At 42.8% G+C, this 18835-nt stretch overlaps 2 protein-coding genes across 4 annotated transcripts in view; both read left to right on the top strand.

Moving 5' to 3' along the window:
* LOC143132403 (aminopeptidase N-like) overlaps nt 1-2485 on the top strand; it is a 21292-nt gene extending 18807 nt beyond the window's left edge. For both annotated transcript variants that reach the window (XM_076291900.1, XM_076291901.1), the window contains exons 19-21: nt 134-274; nt 813-894; nt 1255-2485. In XM_076291900.1, coding sequence (XP_076148015.1) covers nt 134-274; nt 813-894; nt 1255-1404 — 373 coding nt within the window. In that variant the 3' untranslated portion in view covers nt 1405-2485. The remainder of the gene's footprint in view (nt 1-133; nt 275-812; nt 895-1254) is intronic.
* Nucleotides 2486-2967: 482 nt separating this feature from the next.
* LOC143132401 (aminopeptidase N-like) lies at nt 2968-18156 on the top strand. Of its 2 annotated transcripts, none has more exons than XR_012988287.1 (20): nt 2968-3625; nt 4224-4366; nt 6048-6187; nt 6305-6431; nt 7024-7178; nt 7303-7416; nt 8078-8221; nt 9304-9369; nt 9834-9899; nt 11274-11449; nt 11564-11640; nt 11830-11960; nt 12065-12120; nt 12592-12739; nt 12986-13077; nt 13166-13276; nt 14249-14422; nt 15264-15449; nt 15760-15841; nt 16946-16981. XR_012988287.1 is itself a non-coding variant. In XM_076291898.1 (20 exons), the coding sequence occupies exons 1-20, from the start codon at nt 3063-3065 to the stop codon at nt 17120-17122; spliced, it is 2883 nt and encodes a 960-aa protein (XP_076148013.1). In that variant the 5' UTR covers nt 2968-3062; the 3' UTR covers nt 17123-18156. The 2 variants fall into 2 exon arrangements, 1 of the variants encoding a protein (XP_076148013.1); XM_076291898.1 differs by having other exon boundaries at nt 15264-15404; nt 16946-18156.
* Nucleotides 18157-18835: the final 679 nt, after the last annotated feature.

Genomic DNA, 18835 nt, shown 5'->3' with positions numbered 1-18835 from the left:
TTATGGTCTGAGTGTTAAGTTACGTTTGCCGCTGCCACTTGCCGCTGGCTAACCTAAGGGTTAAAGGTTAGTTACTATATCTATAAATGGCACTAGTTACATTAATATATTATTGTGTTTTTTTGCTTTAAAGGTACCTTGAATACTCTCTGGATCCCAGCAAGATACGCAAGCAGGATGCTGCATCTACCATTGGCTATGTTGCCTCCAATGTGGTGGGTCAGTCTTTCGCATGGGACTTCTTCAGATCAAAATGGGACTATCTCTTCAAGGAGTGAGTACAGCACAAACCCTGTGTGAATCTGCAATACATTCATAGAGAATATCAATTGTGTTGCCAAATCAAATATGGAAACATACTCTCACAGCCAAATGTGACAATTCAGAACAGACAGCTTACTGATTAGTATTTGAAATGATCCCAAGAAATGCAAATGAGATTTCCTTTTCTCTCAGTTTGTAGATCACTACATTTAGAAGAAATTTCCACATGCAAGTGATGTAGGATTGTGTGTAGCACACATGGGGAACTAATATGATGGGCAAGGTGTCAAGTCAGGCAACAAGCAAACACTGAACTGAAATTAATTGAATAACTTAGCAAAATCAATTTCACCATTTAATACCATGAACAGGATCCTCAAAGCAAACAAGGGTGGGGCCAGGTTATGCTCCAATACCACACCTGAGTTCATCTGAGAGGCACTTTGGTTTTTGCCCGACTTTGCATTTTACTCGTTATTTAAATGAGGGCTTAAATGAAATGAAGACTTTGAGAACAAGCAGAGTTTCATAATCTCCCTGGTCCACAGATTCGGAGGAGGCTCGTTTGTCTTCCCCTCTCTCATCACTTCGGTAACCAGACGGTTCTCCACAGAGTTTGAACTTCAGCAGGTAATGCAAGTGCCAGTCGCCTTCACCGGATTTTGTCATATACCGGTACTCCGACACCAAACCTGTCATGTTCGCCAGAAGTTTCTGCTATGGAAATAGCAATTATGTTTAACTACTTCACCTATTCTTTTTATGTATGTATGTATGTATGTATGTATGTAAGTATGCATGCATGCGTGTGAGTGTGTGTGGGTGTGTGTGCATGTATGTGTATTACGTATGTATGCCTTTATGTGTATTTATTATTTTAATGGCACATACATACATATATACATACATACATACATACATATACATACACACATACAGTACATACATATACATACAAGTTACAGTTATTAATTCGACTATATTTTACAGTTGCTGGATTTCCAAAGGGACCATCCAGACCTGGGCTCTGGGAAGGTAGCGTTGGACCAGGCTATAGAGAAGACCCGGGCCAACATCAAATGGATGGCCGAGAACAAGAAGGCAGTGCTGGACTGGTTCAACTCTCAATCTGCATCATAGGACAGCAGAACAGTGCGGGTGGTGGTGGGCCTAGCGGTCTTGGATCAGCACTCCCAAGGGTGTCATGCCAGACCGCTGTGGGTTGGATACCAAGGGGCTGGCTGCCACCCTCACTGAACTGTAATTAGTCTGTAAGGCACTCTGGGGAAGAGCATCAGCCAAATGCCTAAAGAGTCTTTCACACAAACAACTATAACTATAATGACAACAATAGCAACATAAAAGTATCTCTCTAGCTAATATGAACCAACGTCCACACATAAACTACAACAATAATGACATGAAAAATTATATTCGGATTGATAAAAAGCTGACAGCCGATCAGAATCCATCATATTTTAGACGTCACATTCATCAACAAGGAGAGACTTTCCTTATCACTCAAATCGTTATAGTTATAGTTATCTTTGTAGTTATCGTTCCTGGTGTGAACGGCCCTGAAATAAATGAATTGACTGTGCAGCCGGACCTCAGCCAGATCTGACCCGGGACTAAGCCAGATCTGGCCCACGTTAGCTCCAGAGCCTGTGGCTATTAGCGATGTGTTTGTTTTCCTCCTCTGTGGGAGACGTGACATTGCACAACGGTTTGCGGCCCAGTGTGCATTTCCTCCATGAGACAACGCAGGCGCGGAGTGTTTCCCCCTCATGCTCTGCTGCCAGGAGGCCCTGGCTGTTGCTGAGGGATTCATAACACCAAGTGATCATGTTAAATCAAAGTCTCAATGCACACCAAGTCTCAATGCACACCAAGTCTTGATCATGTCCCCCATTCTTATTTGTATGACTATGCTATTTTGATAATGTTTTATATATAAAAAATGACTTGGAAGCAGTAAACTGAATCCAGTTCAATCATGTCTCGTCTTGAATGGCATGAATGTGTGTACCGGTATGTGTGTATGTGTGTGTGTGTGTGTGTGTGAGAGAGCTATAGAGAGATCATACAATTTAATTCACTGAACAAAATTACAGTGTTACACTCTTTATACTGCATACACAGATGACCAGGTTCATTGAGCAAATCAAAATGTTGATTTATTTTTTAATTTTCAATAAAACAGATACCTGAGCATACCTGATTCAAGTAACCCTGTCCTGTGCTTTATCACTTAAATCAAATAACTGCATCCTGTTCCATTGCAACCGAGGCTGATGTAAGTTTAAAACAGAGGTAAACCTCAGTGTGTGTAACTGGTCTGTGTGTGTGTGTATTGGCATTCTTTTGACCCTTTATGTTCATGTGGGTAATATAACCGTATCTACTCAACCTCAAGAGTTGCTCAGTGCTGTAGCGGGAGTGCAAATTGGCGGTTTGGCTCATTTGAGGAACGGGAAAGGGAAAAGTACATTGTGTTTCAGGACAAACAACACCTTACTGCACAAAACAACACTTCCATCATAACCATCAGCACTTTCACATCCTGCTTGCCTGTCCAAAAACACTCACACTAATAATACATCACACTCCTACTGGCTGCCATCTGTTGCACGTGCCACCAGACCCCCACCACCCAACACACACACACACACACACACACACACACACACACACATCCACACATATAGTCTACTTCATATGCTATTCCTCTCAGAGAGCCCCACTCACAGGGCTTGGAGAGAGGCATCTTTGCCAGCCAGGTCCTAGTTAAGGGAAACATGGCGAGACCAGCTATATCTATGATGCTGATGCTCTCAATTATCCTTCCTCAAGCCTGTGCTGCGCTTGCTGCTATGACAACAGCTTTAGGGGTCATAGAAGACAAATCAGCTGTGAGCCCACAGACAGAGACAACAACGCCCGCAGCACCCCAGCCCTGGGAGAGGTACCGCCTGCCGGACACTCTATCTCCGGTCCACTACAACATCACTCTCTGGCCTCGTCTGACGAAGAATGAGCACGGTCTGTACGTCTTCACTGGACACTCTACTGTGGACTTTGAGTGCGTGAAGGAGACAGACCTGATCCTCATTCACTCCAACAAACTCAACTTGACCAAGTCCAGCGGGCATCACGCAACTCTGACTGGACTTGGAGGTGCAGTTGCACCAACTATCAAGACCACATGGCTTCAGGTGACAACAGAGTACCTAGTCATCCAGCTCAACAGCAAACTAGAGCCAGGAAAGTCCTACCAACTCTACACCAGCTTTCAGGGAGAGCTGACAGAGGACCTGAATGGGTTTTATAGAAGTCATTACAGCGAGGGTACAGAATCCATGTAAGAACATCTAAAACATTTACTAATGTTTAGCTGTGCCTTGTTTTTAATATTCTCTTAAGCCGTCACAAACATCTCCATGTTCAAATGTTAATCATTTAACTGTAACTGTAAACGTACACTCTAGCTATTGTGCCTTGTCTAGTTACATCAATGTTTATGTGACCGCACGAGAGCCACAATTTGTTTTTAAGACAGTTGTTGATACCACAGAGAGTGTAAAATGAGGATAGAGGTGCATTCATAGAGTTGAATACAGCTGTTTTCTCTCGCCTGAGACTGAAAGCTACACTCCAACCCGAATTCAGTAGTGTTGCTGGCATTCATTTCAAAATTCATTGCAAAAAACAAATACCATTTATCTCCTTCAACAGCTGATATGTTGTCTTTGAACTATTCTCAATTAAAGTATAGGGTTGACATGATTTGTAAATCATAGCATTCTTTTTTTATTCACACTTTAGAAAGCGCCCTAACTTTTTCGTAATTCGGGTTGTAGTTCCTAGAGTTGGTTACAGCTGTTTCCTCTCTCCTGAGATTGAAAACTACACTCGGACAGTTGAACTCAGCTCGTTCCTCTCCCCTAACACTCCCGCAGAGTGGTCGCTGCATCCCACCTGCAGCCTACGGATGCCAGAGAGGTGTTCCCCTGCTTTGACGAGCCCGCACTGAAAGCCGTTTTCCACGTCGCTATCATACACGATCATGGGGCCATTGCTCTGTCCAACAGCATGGATACAGGTCAGTGGAGTAGTCATACACAGGACGTTATCGCTTTTTCTATTTCCTGTTTGTGTAAATGTTTGTGATTTGCTCATGTATGCAGTTCACACAGGGGGAAAGGAGAGATGAAAGTAGCATCATAGGGTTTAAAAGTGCAGTGGAGTCCACTGATTTAATCAAGTGCACTTATTTTGGTCAAATTCAGCAAACTGCGCGTCACAGTCCTCTAGCTGTCCATTAAAGCACACAGTCCTGGAGCTGTACATGGGACACACACATAGAGTCCATATTAGGGCCAAACTAAGCCCTAAACAATTCCAAACAATCAACATGTTCCTTCAGAAAACCTGTTGCTTTTGTCTGATGAATTTAGTTGGTATTTGTAACCCATCTTGAGTGTGGATGGGGGTGAGTCTAAGACGCCACTGTTGAGTGTGAACGTGGGTGGGTCTGAGATGCCACTGTTGAGCCCTCTGGAGGTGTCATGGGTTTAATTCAACAAAACACTGATGAAGGAAGGTGCCTGTTAGATAACCCAGTGAAATGCTCTTGAAGACTGCTTTGTTGTGGTGATGATTTCCCACCACAATTGTTGGTGATTTTGTTTTTAATAAACAGGCTTGGTTGTTGATTGGCCGCTTAGGGAAATCCCCTACCTATAGCACAAGGTATTTAATAATTCAAAATAAAATTTGAAATGCTTTATTGCCAGGTCACTTGTATTGCCAAAGCAGTTATTATATAATACTATAAATCTGGACAATTTATATTCTCTGTTTAGGGCTAGATAACATGGTAACACTTTACTTGACAGTATCGACATAAGAGTGACATGACACATTTCATGTCATAAACACATAACACTGTCATGACACATGAACCCTAATCCTAACCCTAAACCCAACCCTAATCCTAACCCTAACTTGTTATGACAAAAACCCTTAATGACCCCAAAAACCCTTAAAAACACTTAATGACAGAAGTGTTATGTCATAAACGTTTATGACAGGTTCATGACAGTGTCATGTCACTCTTATGTCGATACTGTCAAGTAAAGTGTAACCGTCACTAATCTACTTTGATGTTTAGTTTCTTTTTTCCAATGTTCTAAATAGGCTTCTCTACATTGCTTCATCATTTGGTTTCCTCAGATTGTTTTTTGGAAAACAGTGTTGTCGTGAGACTGGTCAGAGTGTGTTTGGGGCAGGGCAGTTAGCTTTTGCAACAACCAATGCAAGAATTTTTTTCTTGGCTCAGCTCTTGGGTTTGGAGGGTTTTGGAATAAAGGATGTCTTATGGGCTGGATTTAAGGTGATTAAAAAAGTGCTCTTTTGTGGATCTTAATGATTAGTGGTTATCTGGTAATACTTATCCTCTGTATATGTGAGATATGCCAGGGACTATACAATCTAATCATCAGCAGCAGGCCAAGGATCATGCAAAGCCAATGTTTAAATCTAGTGATATACAACACGACATTGAGAGATGATATTTTCATCTTGTGAGTCTAGAATCAGAGGCTTTAACTTCTCACCATCAGTTCCACATTAAATGTGTTCCTGAAATCTGAAAGTTAAACTGTAAACTCTTAACATGTGAGCTTTGTTCTTGTTGCTGTTGTTGTTTACAGATGTGGTTAACATAACGTTGTTGTTCACAGATGTGGTTAACACAACATTGTTGTTGTTATTGTTTACAGATGTGGTTAACATAACAATTGATGGACATGATGTTTCTCAAACCACCTTTAAACCAACAAAACTGATGTCAACCTATCTGGTGGCTTTTGTTGTTTGTGACTATTCACACATTAAGACCCATGAAATTCCTGATGTTTTGGTAAATACTGCAGACATTTATACATCAGTTTATAAGTATATCATACTTTTAGTTCACTGTAAATATTAGCCATTTGTAGCAATAATTAATTTCTATTTCACTGTCTTAATTTTGTAGATTCGCCTGTGGGCAAAAAGAGAGCTCCTGGTTGGTCGCTATGGAGATTATGCTCTCAATATCACAGTCCCTCTCCTCACTAGGCTGGAGGCCATGTTTGATATCACTTTCCCTCTGGACAAGTATGGTGAGGAAATACTGACATGTCTGCTTCATTGCTTGTCTAATTTAATAAAAAATACACTTTGAATAAATTGCTATGGTGTATAATTAAGGATATATACAAAGATTAACCCTGACTGAAAGTGGGTGATTTAGTATAGGGATTTAGTATTTAGTATAGGCCTACTGTATATGTCAGAGTTGTAGTTGATAGTGAGTTGTGACATGGCCATTACCCATCAAAGTTATGAATGTGTTATTCTGTTAAAGTATGTATAGAACAGCTAGTAATTTGTATGTTAACGTGTTTCCATCGCTCAACTGATGGAGCAAAATTCTAAAACCACCAATGCCATAGGTTCACTTCTTGAGCAAAATTGCTTGGCAGCGTTCCTAAACAATGTTGTTCAGGCACTTTTCCATTGATATTGGGCAAAAAAAGATTTGGAGAGAGGGCGAATTATTGTAATCGTCCATTTGGAATTGACCATGTGCCTGCCCAGCCACATTGAACAAAAGTTGCCAAGTGTCATCCTAACGGAATGGAACCTCTCTCTCTCTCTCTCTCTCTCTCTCTCTCTCTCTCTCTCTCTCTCTCTCTCTCTCTCTCTCTTCAGACCAGGTGGCTTTGCCAGACTACAGTGCTTACCCCATGGAGAACTGGGGCCTGGTCACCTACAGAGAGGTGGTGCTCTGGTACGACCCTAAGCTGTCTCCCCACAAAGACAGAGAGTGGGTGACCATCACTGTGGCCCATGAGCTGGCCCATACGGTAGACTCTCCATCCTCCTCTGTATAAAAACGGCATTAATACCACTGATGTTTGGCCTTCTGTGATGTATGTTATCACATTAATATCACTGATGTTTGACCTTCTGTGATGTATTTTATTACAGTGGTTTGGAAACCTTGTGACGTTAAAGTGGTGGAATGACCTGTGGCTGAACGAGGCCTTTGCCTCCTACATGTCCTATGTGGTGTCCAATCAAGTAAAGCCAGATATGAACCTGGTACATATTACATGTTCCTATTCAGTTGTTAAGTCCGACATCACATGTCGTTTCCGGGCCAAAAGCTCTTTCGTCCAAAAAAGTTTACTAGCGCCGCCAGCCCGTTTTCACAACCTGTAAACCTTGTCACCATCATCTCCGTGTTGGTGAGGGAAAACATTGCTTGACTCTAACAGAGTAATTAGTGTAGCTGTGCAGCCAGATGATATACAGTAAGTAATAATAATAATATAATAATAATAAGCTTTATTTGTATAGCACCTTTCATACACAGAATGCAGCTCAAAGTGCTTTACATTTGAAGCATGTAACACAATAATAGTCAGTCAGTCATTATTAATCACTTTTCTTCATTGCTGTGGCCGTTTATGATCCAATCAGCAACATATCAAAAATATAGAAAATAACATGTCATAAGACTGGCAGCCTTAACCCTTTACCCCCCACAAGCACGCCATATGGCATAAGGGATAATGGATGACACGGCGTTTGGTTAACAGAAATTAATGAAGTTGTAAAACGGCAACAAAACACACTTTTTGGAATGCCCCCTGGACTCGAGTACTCCAAGCCTTGTGGTGTGTGTGGTGTGTGTGTGGTGTTTGTGGTGTGTGTGTTGTGTGTGTGGTGTGTGTGCTGTGTGTGGTATGTGTGATTGTAGATGGACATGATGCTGCTCATTTACCCCAAAGAGATCATGGGACAGGATGCCCAGACCGACTCACTCCCTCTGTCCTGCCCCGAGGAGGAGGTGAAGACGCCAGAGAACATCGGACTGATGTTTACGCAAATCACATACAGCAAGGTAACAACAACAACAACAACAACAACAACAACAACAACAACAACAATAACAACAACAATGTTATTGTTGATTGCATGACACTTTCACATTTTAGCTTGCCAGTTTCCCCAGAGCTACGTACTTGACCTGCTCAAGGACATAAGTGACAGCCAGGAATTGAACCCTCAACTTTCCTGGCTAGTTCCTTAGCGACTATGCTACCACTACCACTACCACTGGTGTTTGAGTGTGTGTGGTGTGCTGGGTAACATGTTGTGGTGTTTGAGTGTGTGCGGTGTGCTGGGTAACATGTTGTGGTGTTTGAGTGTGTGCGGTGTGCTGGGTAACATGTTGTGGTGTTTGAGTGTGTGCGGTGTGCTGGGTAACATGTTGTGGTGTTTGAGTGTGTGTGGTGTGCTGGGTAACATGGTGTGGTGTTTGAGTGTGTGTGGTGTGCTGGATAACATGTTGTGGTGTTTGAGTGTGTGTGTTGTATAACATGTTGTGGTGTTTGAGTGTGTGTGGTGTACTGGGTAACATGGTGTGGTGTTTGAGTGTGTGTGGTGTGCTGGATAACATGCCCTGGTGTTTGAGTGTGTGTGGTGTGCTGGGTAACATGTTGTGGTGTTTGAGTGTGTGTGTTGTATAACATGTTGTGGTGTTTGAGTGTGTGTGGTGTGCTGGGTAACATGGTGTGGTGTTTGAGTGTGTGTGGTGTATAACATGTGGTGTTTGAGTGTGTGTGGTGTGTAACATGGTGTGGTGTTTGAGTGTGTGTGGTGTGTAACATGGTGTGGTGTTTGAGTGTGTGTGTTGTAAAACATGGTGTGGTGTTTGAGTGTGTGCGGTGTGTAACATGGTGTGGTGTTTGAGTGTGTGTGGTGTATAACATGTTGTGGTGTTTGAGTGTGTGTGGTGTGTAACATGGTGTGGTGTTTGAGTGTGTGTGTTGTATAACATGGTGTGGTGTTTGAGTGTGTGTTGTGTGTAACATGGTGTGGTGTTTGAGTGTGTGTGGTGTATAACATGTTGTGGTGTTTGAGTGTGTGTGGTGTGTAACATGGTGTGGTGTTTGAGTGTGTGTGGTGTGTTGGCTGTTCCAGGGGGTTCTGGTGCTGCACATGCTGTCTAACTTCCTGACTGAGACTGTGTTCCTCCAGGGCCTCAGGGTGAGTTATACTTATCACTAACACCAGCCACACGTGCATTATATATATGTGTGTGTGTGTGTGTGTGTGTGTGTGTGTGTGTGTGTGTGTGTGTGTGTATGTGTCTATATATGTGTGTGTGTGTGTGTGTGTGTGAGAGAGAGAGAGAGAATGAGTGATACAGAGCTCAAAGCTCACGTTTGCATTCTGCTTGTTTTGCTTGTTAAAGGTGTGTTTAAGGTAAATTGTTTAACCTTTGCTTTACTTATCTGAACAAGAACACAGTGGTCAGTAGTCACTCATTTCAAGCATCTCTGCATGTCTTTGTGTTTGTGAATCTCTCTCTCTCACTGTATGTGTGTGTGTGTGTGTGTGTGTGTGTGTGTGTGTGTGTGTCGGTGTCTGTGTGTGTGTGTGTGTGTGTGTGTGTGTGTGTGTGTGTGTGTGTGTGAATCTGTGTGCTAACTCTGTTATTCTTTCTGCAGACCTACCTTAAGCAGTTTTCTTTCAGCAATGTAACACCTGCCAACCTCTGGCACCATCTGCAAAATGTAAGTGGCACCATGAGGAATGTGTGGCATGGGTTGGCACCATGAGGAGTGTGTGGCATGGGTTGGCACTGTGAGGAGTGTGTGGCATGGGTTGGCACCATGGGGAGTGAGGAGTGTGTGGCATGGGTTGGCACTGTGAGGAGTGTGTGGCATGGGGGTTGGCACCATGGGGAGTGAGGAGTGTGTGGCATGGGGGTTGGCACTGTGAGGAGTGTGTGGCATGGGGGTTGACACTATGGGGAGTGAGGAGTGTGTGGCATGGGTTGGCACTGTGAGGAGTGTGTGGCATGGGGGTTAACACTATGGGGAGTGAGGAGTGTGTGGCATGGGTTTGCACTGTAAGGAGTGAGGAGTGTGTGGCATGGGTTTGCACTGTAAGGAGTGAGGAGTGCGTGGCATGGGTTGGCACCATGAGGAGTGCGCGGCATGGGTTGGCATCATTGTGACACCCACCAACATTGTAACTTCCCACCAATGTAATAAACCACCAACGTAATAAAAAACTGCACATTTTAAACATATAATAATCCTGCCAACGTAATATTTTTTTTAATTAATTGGGTGTTATATCATACTGTATCGCTATAATGACATTTTCTGTCATTATAACCACTTTCTTACGTACAGTACTTTACTTGAGTGTTATGTTTTTATTTTTTTATTACATGTAAAATATGCAAATTTCTATTACGTTGGTGGTTTATTGCGTTGGTGGGTGCTACACACCATGAGGATTGTGTATTATGGGTTAGGCCTTGTGTCCTTCTGTGCTACTGTTTAGTTTAAGTTACTTTATTTGTCCTTGAAGCAAGTGTGTCCTCTGCATGTGTCCAAGTGTGTCCTCTGCATGTGTCCAAGTGTGTCCTCTGCATGTATCCACATCTGTCCCCTGCACGTGTCCAAATGTGTCCCCTGCATGTGTCCAAGTGTGTCCTCTGCATGTGTCTAAATGTGTCCTCTGCATGTGTCCAAGTGTGTCCTCTGCATGTGTCTAAATGTGTCCTCTGCATGTGTCTAAATGTGTCCTCTGCATGTGTCCAAATCTGTCCCCTGCATGTGTCCAAATGTGTCCTCTGCATGTGTCTAAATGTGTCCCCTGCATGTGTCCAAGTGTGTCCTCTGCATGTGTCTAAATGTGTCCCCTGCATGTGTCCAAGTGTGTCCTCTGCATGTGTCTAAATGTGTCCTCTGCATGTGTCCAAGTGTGTCCTCTGTAGCCCATTTGGAGGTAGAGTACACATAAAGCCTCATTCAACTGCAGTGTCATTAAATTTTATTAAAATACAATGAGATACTTGGCATTACTTACTAATAATTCCAAGCCTCATGTCGGACTGCAGTGATTTGCTGATGTTGATTGTTGTTAACTGCAAGGCTGTGGATGGCTCTCCTGAAGTGAAGCTTCCTGCATCGGTGGGTGACATCATGAACCGCTGGATCCTTCAGATGGGTTATCCTGTGGTTACCATAAACACCACAACAGGAACCATCAGCCAACGGCACTTCCTCCTTGACCCCAATGCTGTGGTGCAAAGGCCGTCCTTTTACAAGTAATGTGCAAGAGGCAGTTGTACCATAATAAGCCAGTACTGTGTTTTTAATGCCCTATTGAGCGGTGGGGGAATGATAACACTGAAGATAACACAGCTTCTCATCTGTTTAAGGTATGAGTGGATTGTTCCTATAACATGGATGAAGAGTGGCATAGAGCAGATTAAAGTCTGGCTCCTACATAAATCAGGTATAGCAAAACTACCCATGAGGATTTTTCCAATGGCATGTCAGTTTCTACAAATATTTCAATGCACACTCTTAAAATGTGTGTGCCTATCTGGACACAGAGATGTGTTAAAAACAACGCAAGTTGTGTTGTTTTCAACACATTCGTTTTAAGAGTGTAACAGATTCATTTGTGCTCAAACCTGTACAGACGTGTGTGAAGCCATGAAAACGGATAGAGAGTGGGTGCTGGCCAACCTCAACATGTCTGGGTACTACCGGGTGAACTACAACCTGGAGAACTGGCACCGTCTCATCACCCAGCTCGGGGCCAACCATGAGGTGAGCCAACCACGCCGTGTGGGGCATTGCCAGGTGAAACTGTTCCACTTGGGATGCCCTATAAATCACGCACGCTCTCTGTGTGTCTCACACATGCAATACAGGAGATCCCAGCAGTGAGCCGAGCTCGGATTATTGATGATGCCTTTAACCTGGCAAGGTATTCTTCAGTCTCTCTGTACTACTACTACTATGACATACTATGACAGTCATTGCTGTTACTGACGTATGTAAGTTTTAGCTGTTAGTAGAATAACTGATAACTGTCTCAGTGCCATTACATATCGGGAAGTCCCAGGAGGGGTGGGTCGGGGTGGGATGTGGGATGTGATATTTGTCTTGTTATTTATTTTGTGTGTATTTTGTTTGTCTTTCTCTGCATTCAAACTTGACGATGTTTTGAAAAATGTATGAATACAGATTATTCCTCAATAAAAAAGATTTGAAATAGAATAACTGATAACAATCTACTTGAGAGTCTGCTCACAGACACCTAAAGGGAGAAATCCGGCGAGTTTTCAGACTGTTATATCAGTTGAGGACAAATATAAAATTTATGTTTATTATATTTATATAATATGATTTTCAGTGACAGTATTTTTTTTTATTAATACTCTTTAAAAAATTGAAGGGCAAAGGTGATCAGCACAACCTTGGCTCTGAGGACGACTAAGTACCTGAGGAGGGAGAGAGAGCTCTTACCCTGGGAGGCAGCCCTGGACAACCTGGACTACTTTTTCCACATGTTCCAGCGCAGTGCTGTGTACTCCCCCATGCAGGTGAGTTGGGTAGGCTGAGAAAGAGAGAGAGAGAAAGAAAGAAAGAAAGAAAGAAAGAAAGAAAGAATTAAATGACAATTATTCTATTTTTGACAGAATGCATATCAAAACATTGATAATTAATAAACTCACAATAACAACAGAGACATTTCAGATGTAATTTCTAATCAGATAGCTGCTATGACAATAGCAAACCAGTTCTTTGAGATTATTGAGTTAAACAGGAAGTATGTATGTCTCTTTCAGGTGTATCTTAAAAAACAGGTCCAGCCACTCTTCAGACACTTTAAGAATATTACTTCAAACTGGACAGACATACCATCAAAACATACAGACAAGTAAATAATGCAATTTTTTTTTAAACCAATGTTGTTACTGCAAAGACATTCTGCCATCATCCTGCTGCTTTGCTTCCCCGGTGGACAGATATACCCAGGCCAATGTGATCTCGCTGGCATGTGAGGTGGGACTGGAGGAGTGCAGGCAGTTAGTCACAGCCTGGTATGGAGAGTGGATGAGCAACCCAGACATTAACCCGTAAGCAATAACACACACACACATCCAGTCAACCCAGACATTAACCCGTAAGCAATAACACACACATCCAGTCAACCCAGACATTAACCATTCAGCAATAACATCCAGTTAACCCCAGGGTGAAGACGTGCTGAGTGAGAGCCATTCAACATGCTGTTCTTGCTGGACCATCACATTATTTAATATCCTAGATTGTTTTGTTACACTTTACTTGACAGTATCGACATAAGAGTGACATGACACTGTCATGAACGTGTCATAAACAAGTCATAAACGTTTATGACATATCGCTTCTGTCATTAAGTGTCATTTGGTTTTTGTCATAACAAATTAGGTTTAGGGTTAGGGTTAGGATTACAATAGGATTAGGATTAGGGTTAGAGGTTAGGATTAGGGTTAGGGTTCATGTCAATACTGTCAAGTAATGTGTTACCGATTGTTTTCTTTAAAGGTTGTATCAGTGATTGCAGGCCCAAACATAAATGATCACATTCATCCAATCTTTCCTCACGATCTGCTAGCTGGCCGCCCCATAAGCAGGCCGTCAAAAAAACGCATCTCTGTAGGCAGTCTAGGCTCTGAGATCTGTACACAAAAACAATAGACCGCAACAGTGGTACCAACCACTCAAAACCAAATTAAATAGTGTTCCAATCACTGACGAGATGCACGTTTAAGAGAGTTTCAATTGCACGGGACAGAGGGGGAGGGAGTAGCGAGCTAGCTCTATGTTTTGTTTGAACATCAACAGAAGTGACGTTACCCCGTCATCGCTGATACAACCTTTAGGCCTGCAACGCAAAGAAAGATATGAGGCATAAGAAAACATTAGGGGGAAATTGTTACTTTTGTAGAGTTTGGGGCTATGGTAACGAATGGAATAGCTTGAATGGGTTCATTGAACAGTTTGCAAGTAATGAGCTAATGGTTCTGTTTTGGTTTTGGCTCTATCCATCACTGTTGTGTGCACAGGATCCCTCCCCACCTGAAGCAGAAGGTGTACTGTGCAGCTCTGTCTGAGGGTGGCCTCCGAGAGTGGGACTTCGGTTGGCAGGAGTTCAACCTCAGAGCCGATGCCACTGAGCATGCCCACAGCGACATGCGCCGCTCCCTCGCTTGTACCCGCGTGCCCAGGCTGCTGCACAGGTTCGGACAGGAATTCACCTTTCGGCTTCCACCCTCAGTGATGTAGACGTAGCGTCCGTTGTCTTTACTGTGCGGCTCAGCCCTGCACTTGCCCGGGCTTCAACCCACAACTCACAGCACTTAGGGATCGGGAGCCGCGCACGCTAGCAATCAAGCTAAAACCCCAGGGTGCTTGCTCTCTCGCCATCTCGTTTGTTAAGGTGTCAGGAGGGAGGTTTACTAAATATACATACTGTGCAGCTACATACCAGCTTGCTACCGCTAGGCTACATAATCACAATAATCACCCGCATGAGTAGATCCATACTGACACCAGTGGAAGAGAGTGGAGTCAGACAGCTCTTTTCTCTCGTGCATTCACCACTGCCTCTGGGGCTATGACCGTACTCTTGGCTGGTCAACACAACACATGGTATTTATGTAACGATGGTGGAATGATCCAACATCTGGAAAAAAGGTCATCAATGCTACCCTGGGCTGATTCATTTGAGTGTGTGTCATAGGCCTACTTAACGCAGCTGTGTCTGCTCTCTAATTGGACACTGACATATTGACACCGGAATAGTTCTGTCCAAGTGGGTTCGGGTCACTGTTCTTTTAGTCACAAAGGTACAGAAATAAGTGGCATTGAAAAATGAAGCAGCTGTGAATGTTTTCTGTTTGTTTTTGTTTTTTTCCGTCAAGACAGATTTTAAAATCCAGCCTTGTATGAAAGGGATTTCAGTGCAATCTAACACAAGTTAGCTCTGGTTACACAAGATGATTGCATCAGTGTAAAGCAAGATCCTTTTACACATACATACACTGATTCAGCCAAAGTTTTCTGCATTCTCTCCTCAAGGTACGTTCGATACATGATGGATCCGAATAAGAACAAGATGCTGGACATAGCTGAGACCACATCATACGTTGCCAGTAATGTGGTGGGCGAACCTGTCGCTTGGAACTTTGTAGTAACAAAATGGGATGACATCAGTTACAGGCAAGGCTGACTCTCTGCTCTGAGGCTCTGCGCTGACTCTCTGAGGTTTACAGCTGACATTGTTTATCCAATCATGACATCTGCCAAACATTTAAGTCACCCTTTACAATATTATATTACAAGATTTTGACACATGGCCCTTGCACCAAGAACAATATAAAAGTATTATGTGTGTTACTATGTTTTATATGTACAAGGACATATAAAAGTAACCATAGCAACTGTATAATGGACAGTAGGCACACATCTACATTGTTCCTCTTGACATAGTAAAAAGAACAGTGGTACTTGCAGTAAGTCAAAACTAATAATATGTTGCATAACTAACTACTTGCACAACATAATTTTTCAACAGTTATGGTCCAGAGTCAAATGAACTAGCAGATCTTATTCTCAAAGTCACAAAGAGATTCTCCTCCAAAGAGAAGGTTGATGAGGTAAGTGTGTCACAGCCAAGCTGCCTGTCTTTTCTGCATAATCTTTGTGTATAATAGCAAAAGTTGTTTACCAAAAGTTGCAAAACTATATGACTAGAGGATGCACGTGAAGTAGCCATTTAAGCAGAGGAACTAAAGAGAGGAACTGAAAACACTTTTGTCCATCTTGCATCATCATTACGCAGATGATCACACTGCAAGTCTGTGTTCTCCTGTTAGACCCAGTCCCAGGCCTACCACAGCTGGTTTGCTTATCTATAGCATAATGAGGTTGAAACGCAAATTACTGTAACCATTGATATGTGCCTCTATCAGAGGCGGCCCGTCGGAGGACGATAGGGAGAGTCGTTCTCCTCAAAAAAGAGTGGATTAATGTGGGGGAAACATATACCAACCTTGCAGTCTTACTCCTGATAACAATCAGCACAGAAATAACCATGTTGCATTATAACCTGCATCCATTTTCCATATGAAAACATAATTTGTGAAATAAAACCTTTGCTGGTAAGAAGAACATTCTCCTTGGCCCATTTGATTTGAACAGATCTCTTCCGCAGACGAATCCTTAGTACATTAGAAGAATTAATTAGTAGGACTTGAATGGTTTACACTATTCTCCTCAAGTCAAACGACCTGGCCTCCCTAGTTCTCTCTCTGGTCCCATCCTGTCTTTCTCTCCGTTCCCACCCCGTCTCTCTCTCCGGTCCCATCCTGTCTCTCTCTCCGGTCTCATCCTGTCTCTCTCTCCGGTCCCATCCTGTCTCTCTCTCCATTCCCACCCCGTCTCTCTCTCCAGTCCCATCCTGTCTCTCTCTCAGTTCCCATCCTGTCTCTCTCTCCGTTCCCATCCTGTCTCTCTCTCCGGTCCCATCCTGTCTCTCTCTCCGTTCCTATCCTGTCTCTCTCTCCATTCCCACCCCGTCTCTCTCTCCGGTCCCATCCCGTCTCTCTCTCCGGTCTCATCCTGTCTCTCTCTTCCGGGTCGCTTCCTGTCTCTCTTCACTGTCCTCATATCCATAGAAAGAAAGAAACTAAAAACACAAGAAATAATACTTTAACAAATAATACAAAAAATAATTTATGAGAGCCATTCTTCTCGTTCAGTTGCAGAGCTTCAGAAAGGTCCTGTCCCAGGCTGGACTTGACTCTGCGGTGAGGGCGGTGGAGAAGGCCATTCAGAGAACAGAGGACAACATCAGATGGGTCGCAGAGAACCTGGAGCAGGTCCAAGAGTGGTTCTCAAGAGAGGGGACGCTCAGAGGAGAGGATGGACTTGAATGACCACGTGGTGTAGAAACAGTAGCACTTTCTAGAAGAAAAAAAAAAACCTGGGTAGAGTGAACGGATGAACCTTGTTGACTAGCACATATGCGTGGATGAATCTGATTGACTGAATGAATTTGAATGGCTGAAACATATTTGAATTCATAACGGAAACATGGATGACCCTGGGATGGCTGTGGTGGAATGACAGGGTGAATTGAGATGGCTTAAGGGAATGACTGGATGGATCTGGGATGGCTGTGGTGGAATGACAGGGTGAATTGAGATGGCTTAAGGGAATGACTGGATGGATCTGGGATGGCTGTGGTGGAATGACAGGGTGAATTGAGATGGCTTAAGGGAATGACTGGATGGATCTGGAATACTGAGGTGAATGACCTGATCATTTCAATGTGGGAGAGAGGAATAACTGAATGAATCTGGATGAGTGAATGCATTGTAATAACTGGATGAATGTGAATGACTGAATGAAACGGTGTGTGTTTGAGTGGAATAACTGGATGAATGTCAATGATTAAATTAACCGCTGTGTGTGTGAGTGGATGGATCTGTGTGGCGGAGCTCATATAACTGGTATCTGAGCTGATCTAATCAGCAAGGCTGTGCTTTTACCACTGGCTTCATCACCATATAACTTTCCAAAACCTGCTTTATATGCTGCGGCTTGTTCTTCTGAAATTTTAAATAACTCCTAGCAGTACTAGACCAAGCCAAGTATTCTAGCCAAGTGCTATCCTTATCCTTAATTGTTACTGAATAGATTGCTTGAATGGTTTACGTTTTATTTTTACTCTTAGTTGTATTGTACATCAATATAATAGAAAGGCAAAACCTTGATGATTAGAATATAACAAATACTTTTGTAAAGACTTTTGTAAACAGAGGTATTTTGCAGTATTATTGAATAAACATATGTATGCCTTTCTCAATACACTATACAAGATGGATTCACAGACACGTCAGTCTCATTTCATCATATTCTGGGCCAGAAACTAACCTGAACAAGGACTCACCCTCCTGACATACAGTAAACAAGATACTAAAAAACATATTTTAAATACCAATAAAATATGTTCATTTCCTTTTACCAGTTATCTGTACAATAAAAACCTTTGTTGCTTCATTGCTTTTGGGCCACTATAGAACAGTGTAGTATACTTTATTGTGGTTTATGATTCACTCTACACTGATTTTCTGAAGAGCTTCAGTTGAAACTGTACAACTTGACAATAGAACTACCTGATATCTAATTTAGTTGATAAGACTCAAGCAGAAAGGGAGTAAAGTTGGAAGAGAATATTTGGCATTATTTGAAATATACACCAAAACCACCCCAAATAGAAGCTTACTGGTCCTTGCACTGACAAACCAGTTGGTGGCTGGTGCAGTGATATTCACAGTCCTTCTCCATATTTAATAGAAACACACCCATGGCCACATTACTGTATAAGAGTTCAACACAGTTCAACACACACACACACACACACACACACACACACACACACACACACACACACACACACACACACACACACACACACACACACATACACATGCATACAAAACACCCATGGCCACATGATGGAAGCACAACCTCAGTTCAACACACACACACACACAGACACAGGCTACGCGGCAAAAACTAATGCTGGCTGTGGTCAGAATCTGGGTAGTCAGCAGGGCCAGTGATTGCCCCTGATGGTGCAATGT

This window comes from Alosa pseudoharengus, unplaced genomic scaffold (genome assembly GCF_046254945.1).
Source record: "Alosa pseudoharengus isolate Yale_2024_CS ecotype anadromous, Long Island Sound unplaced genomic scaffold, YU_APseudo_1.1 YU_APseudo_1.1_scf_19, whole genome shotgun sequence".
NCBI classification, from domain to species: Eukaryota; Metazoa; Chordata; class Actinopteri; order Clupeiformes; family Clupeidae; genus Alosa; species Alosa pseudoharengus.
The sequence above is the reverse complement of the archived record's forward strand: the minus strand, read 5'-3'. Positions and strand labels throughout refer to the sequence as shown.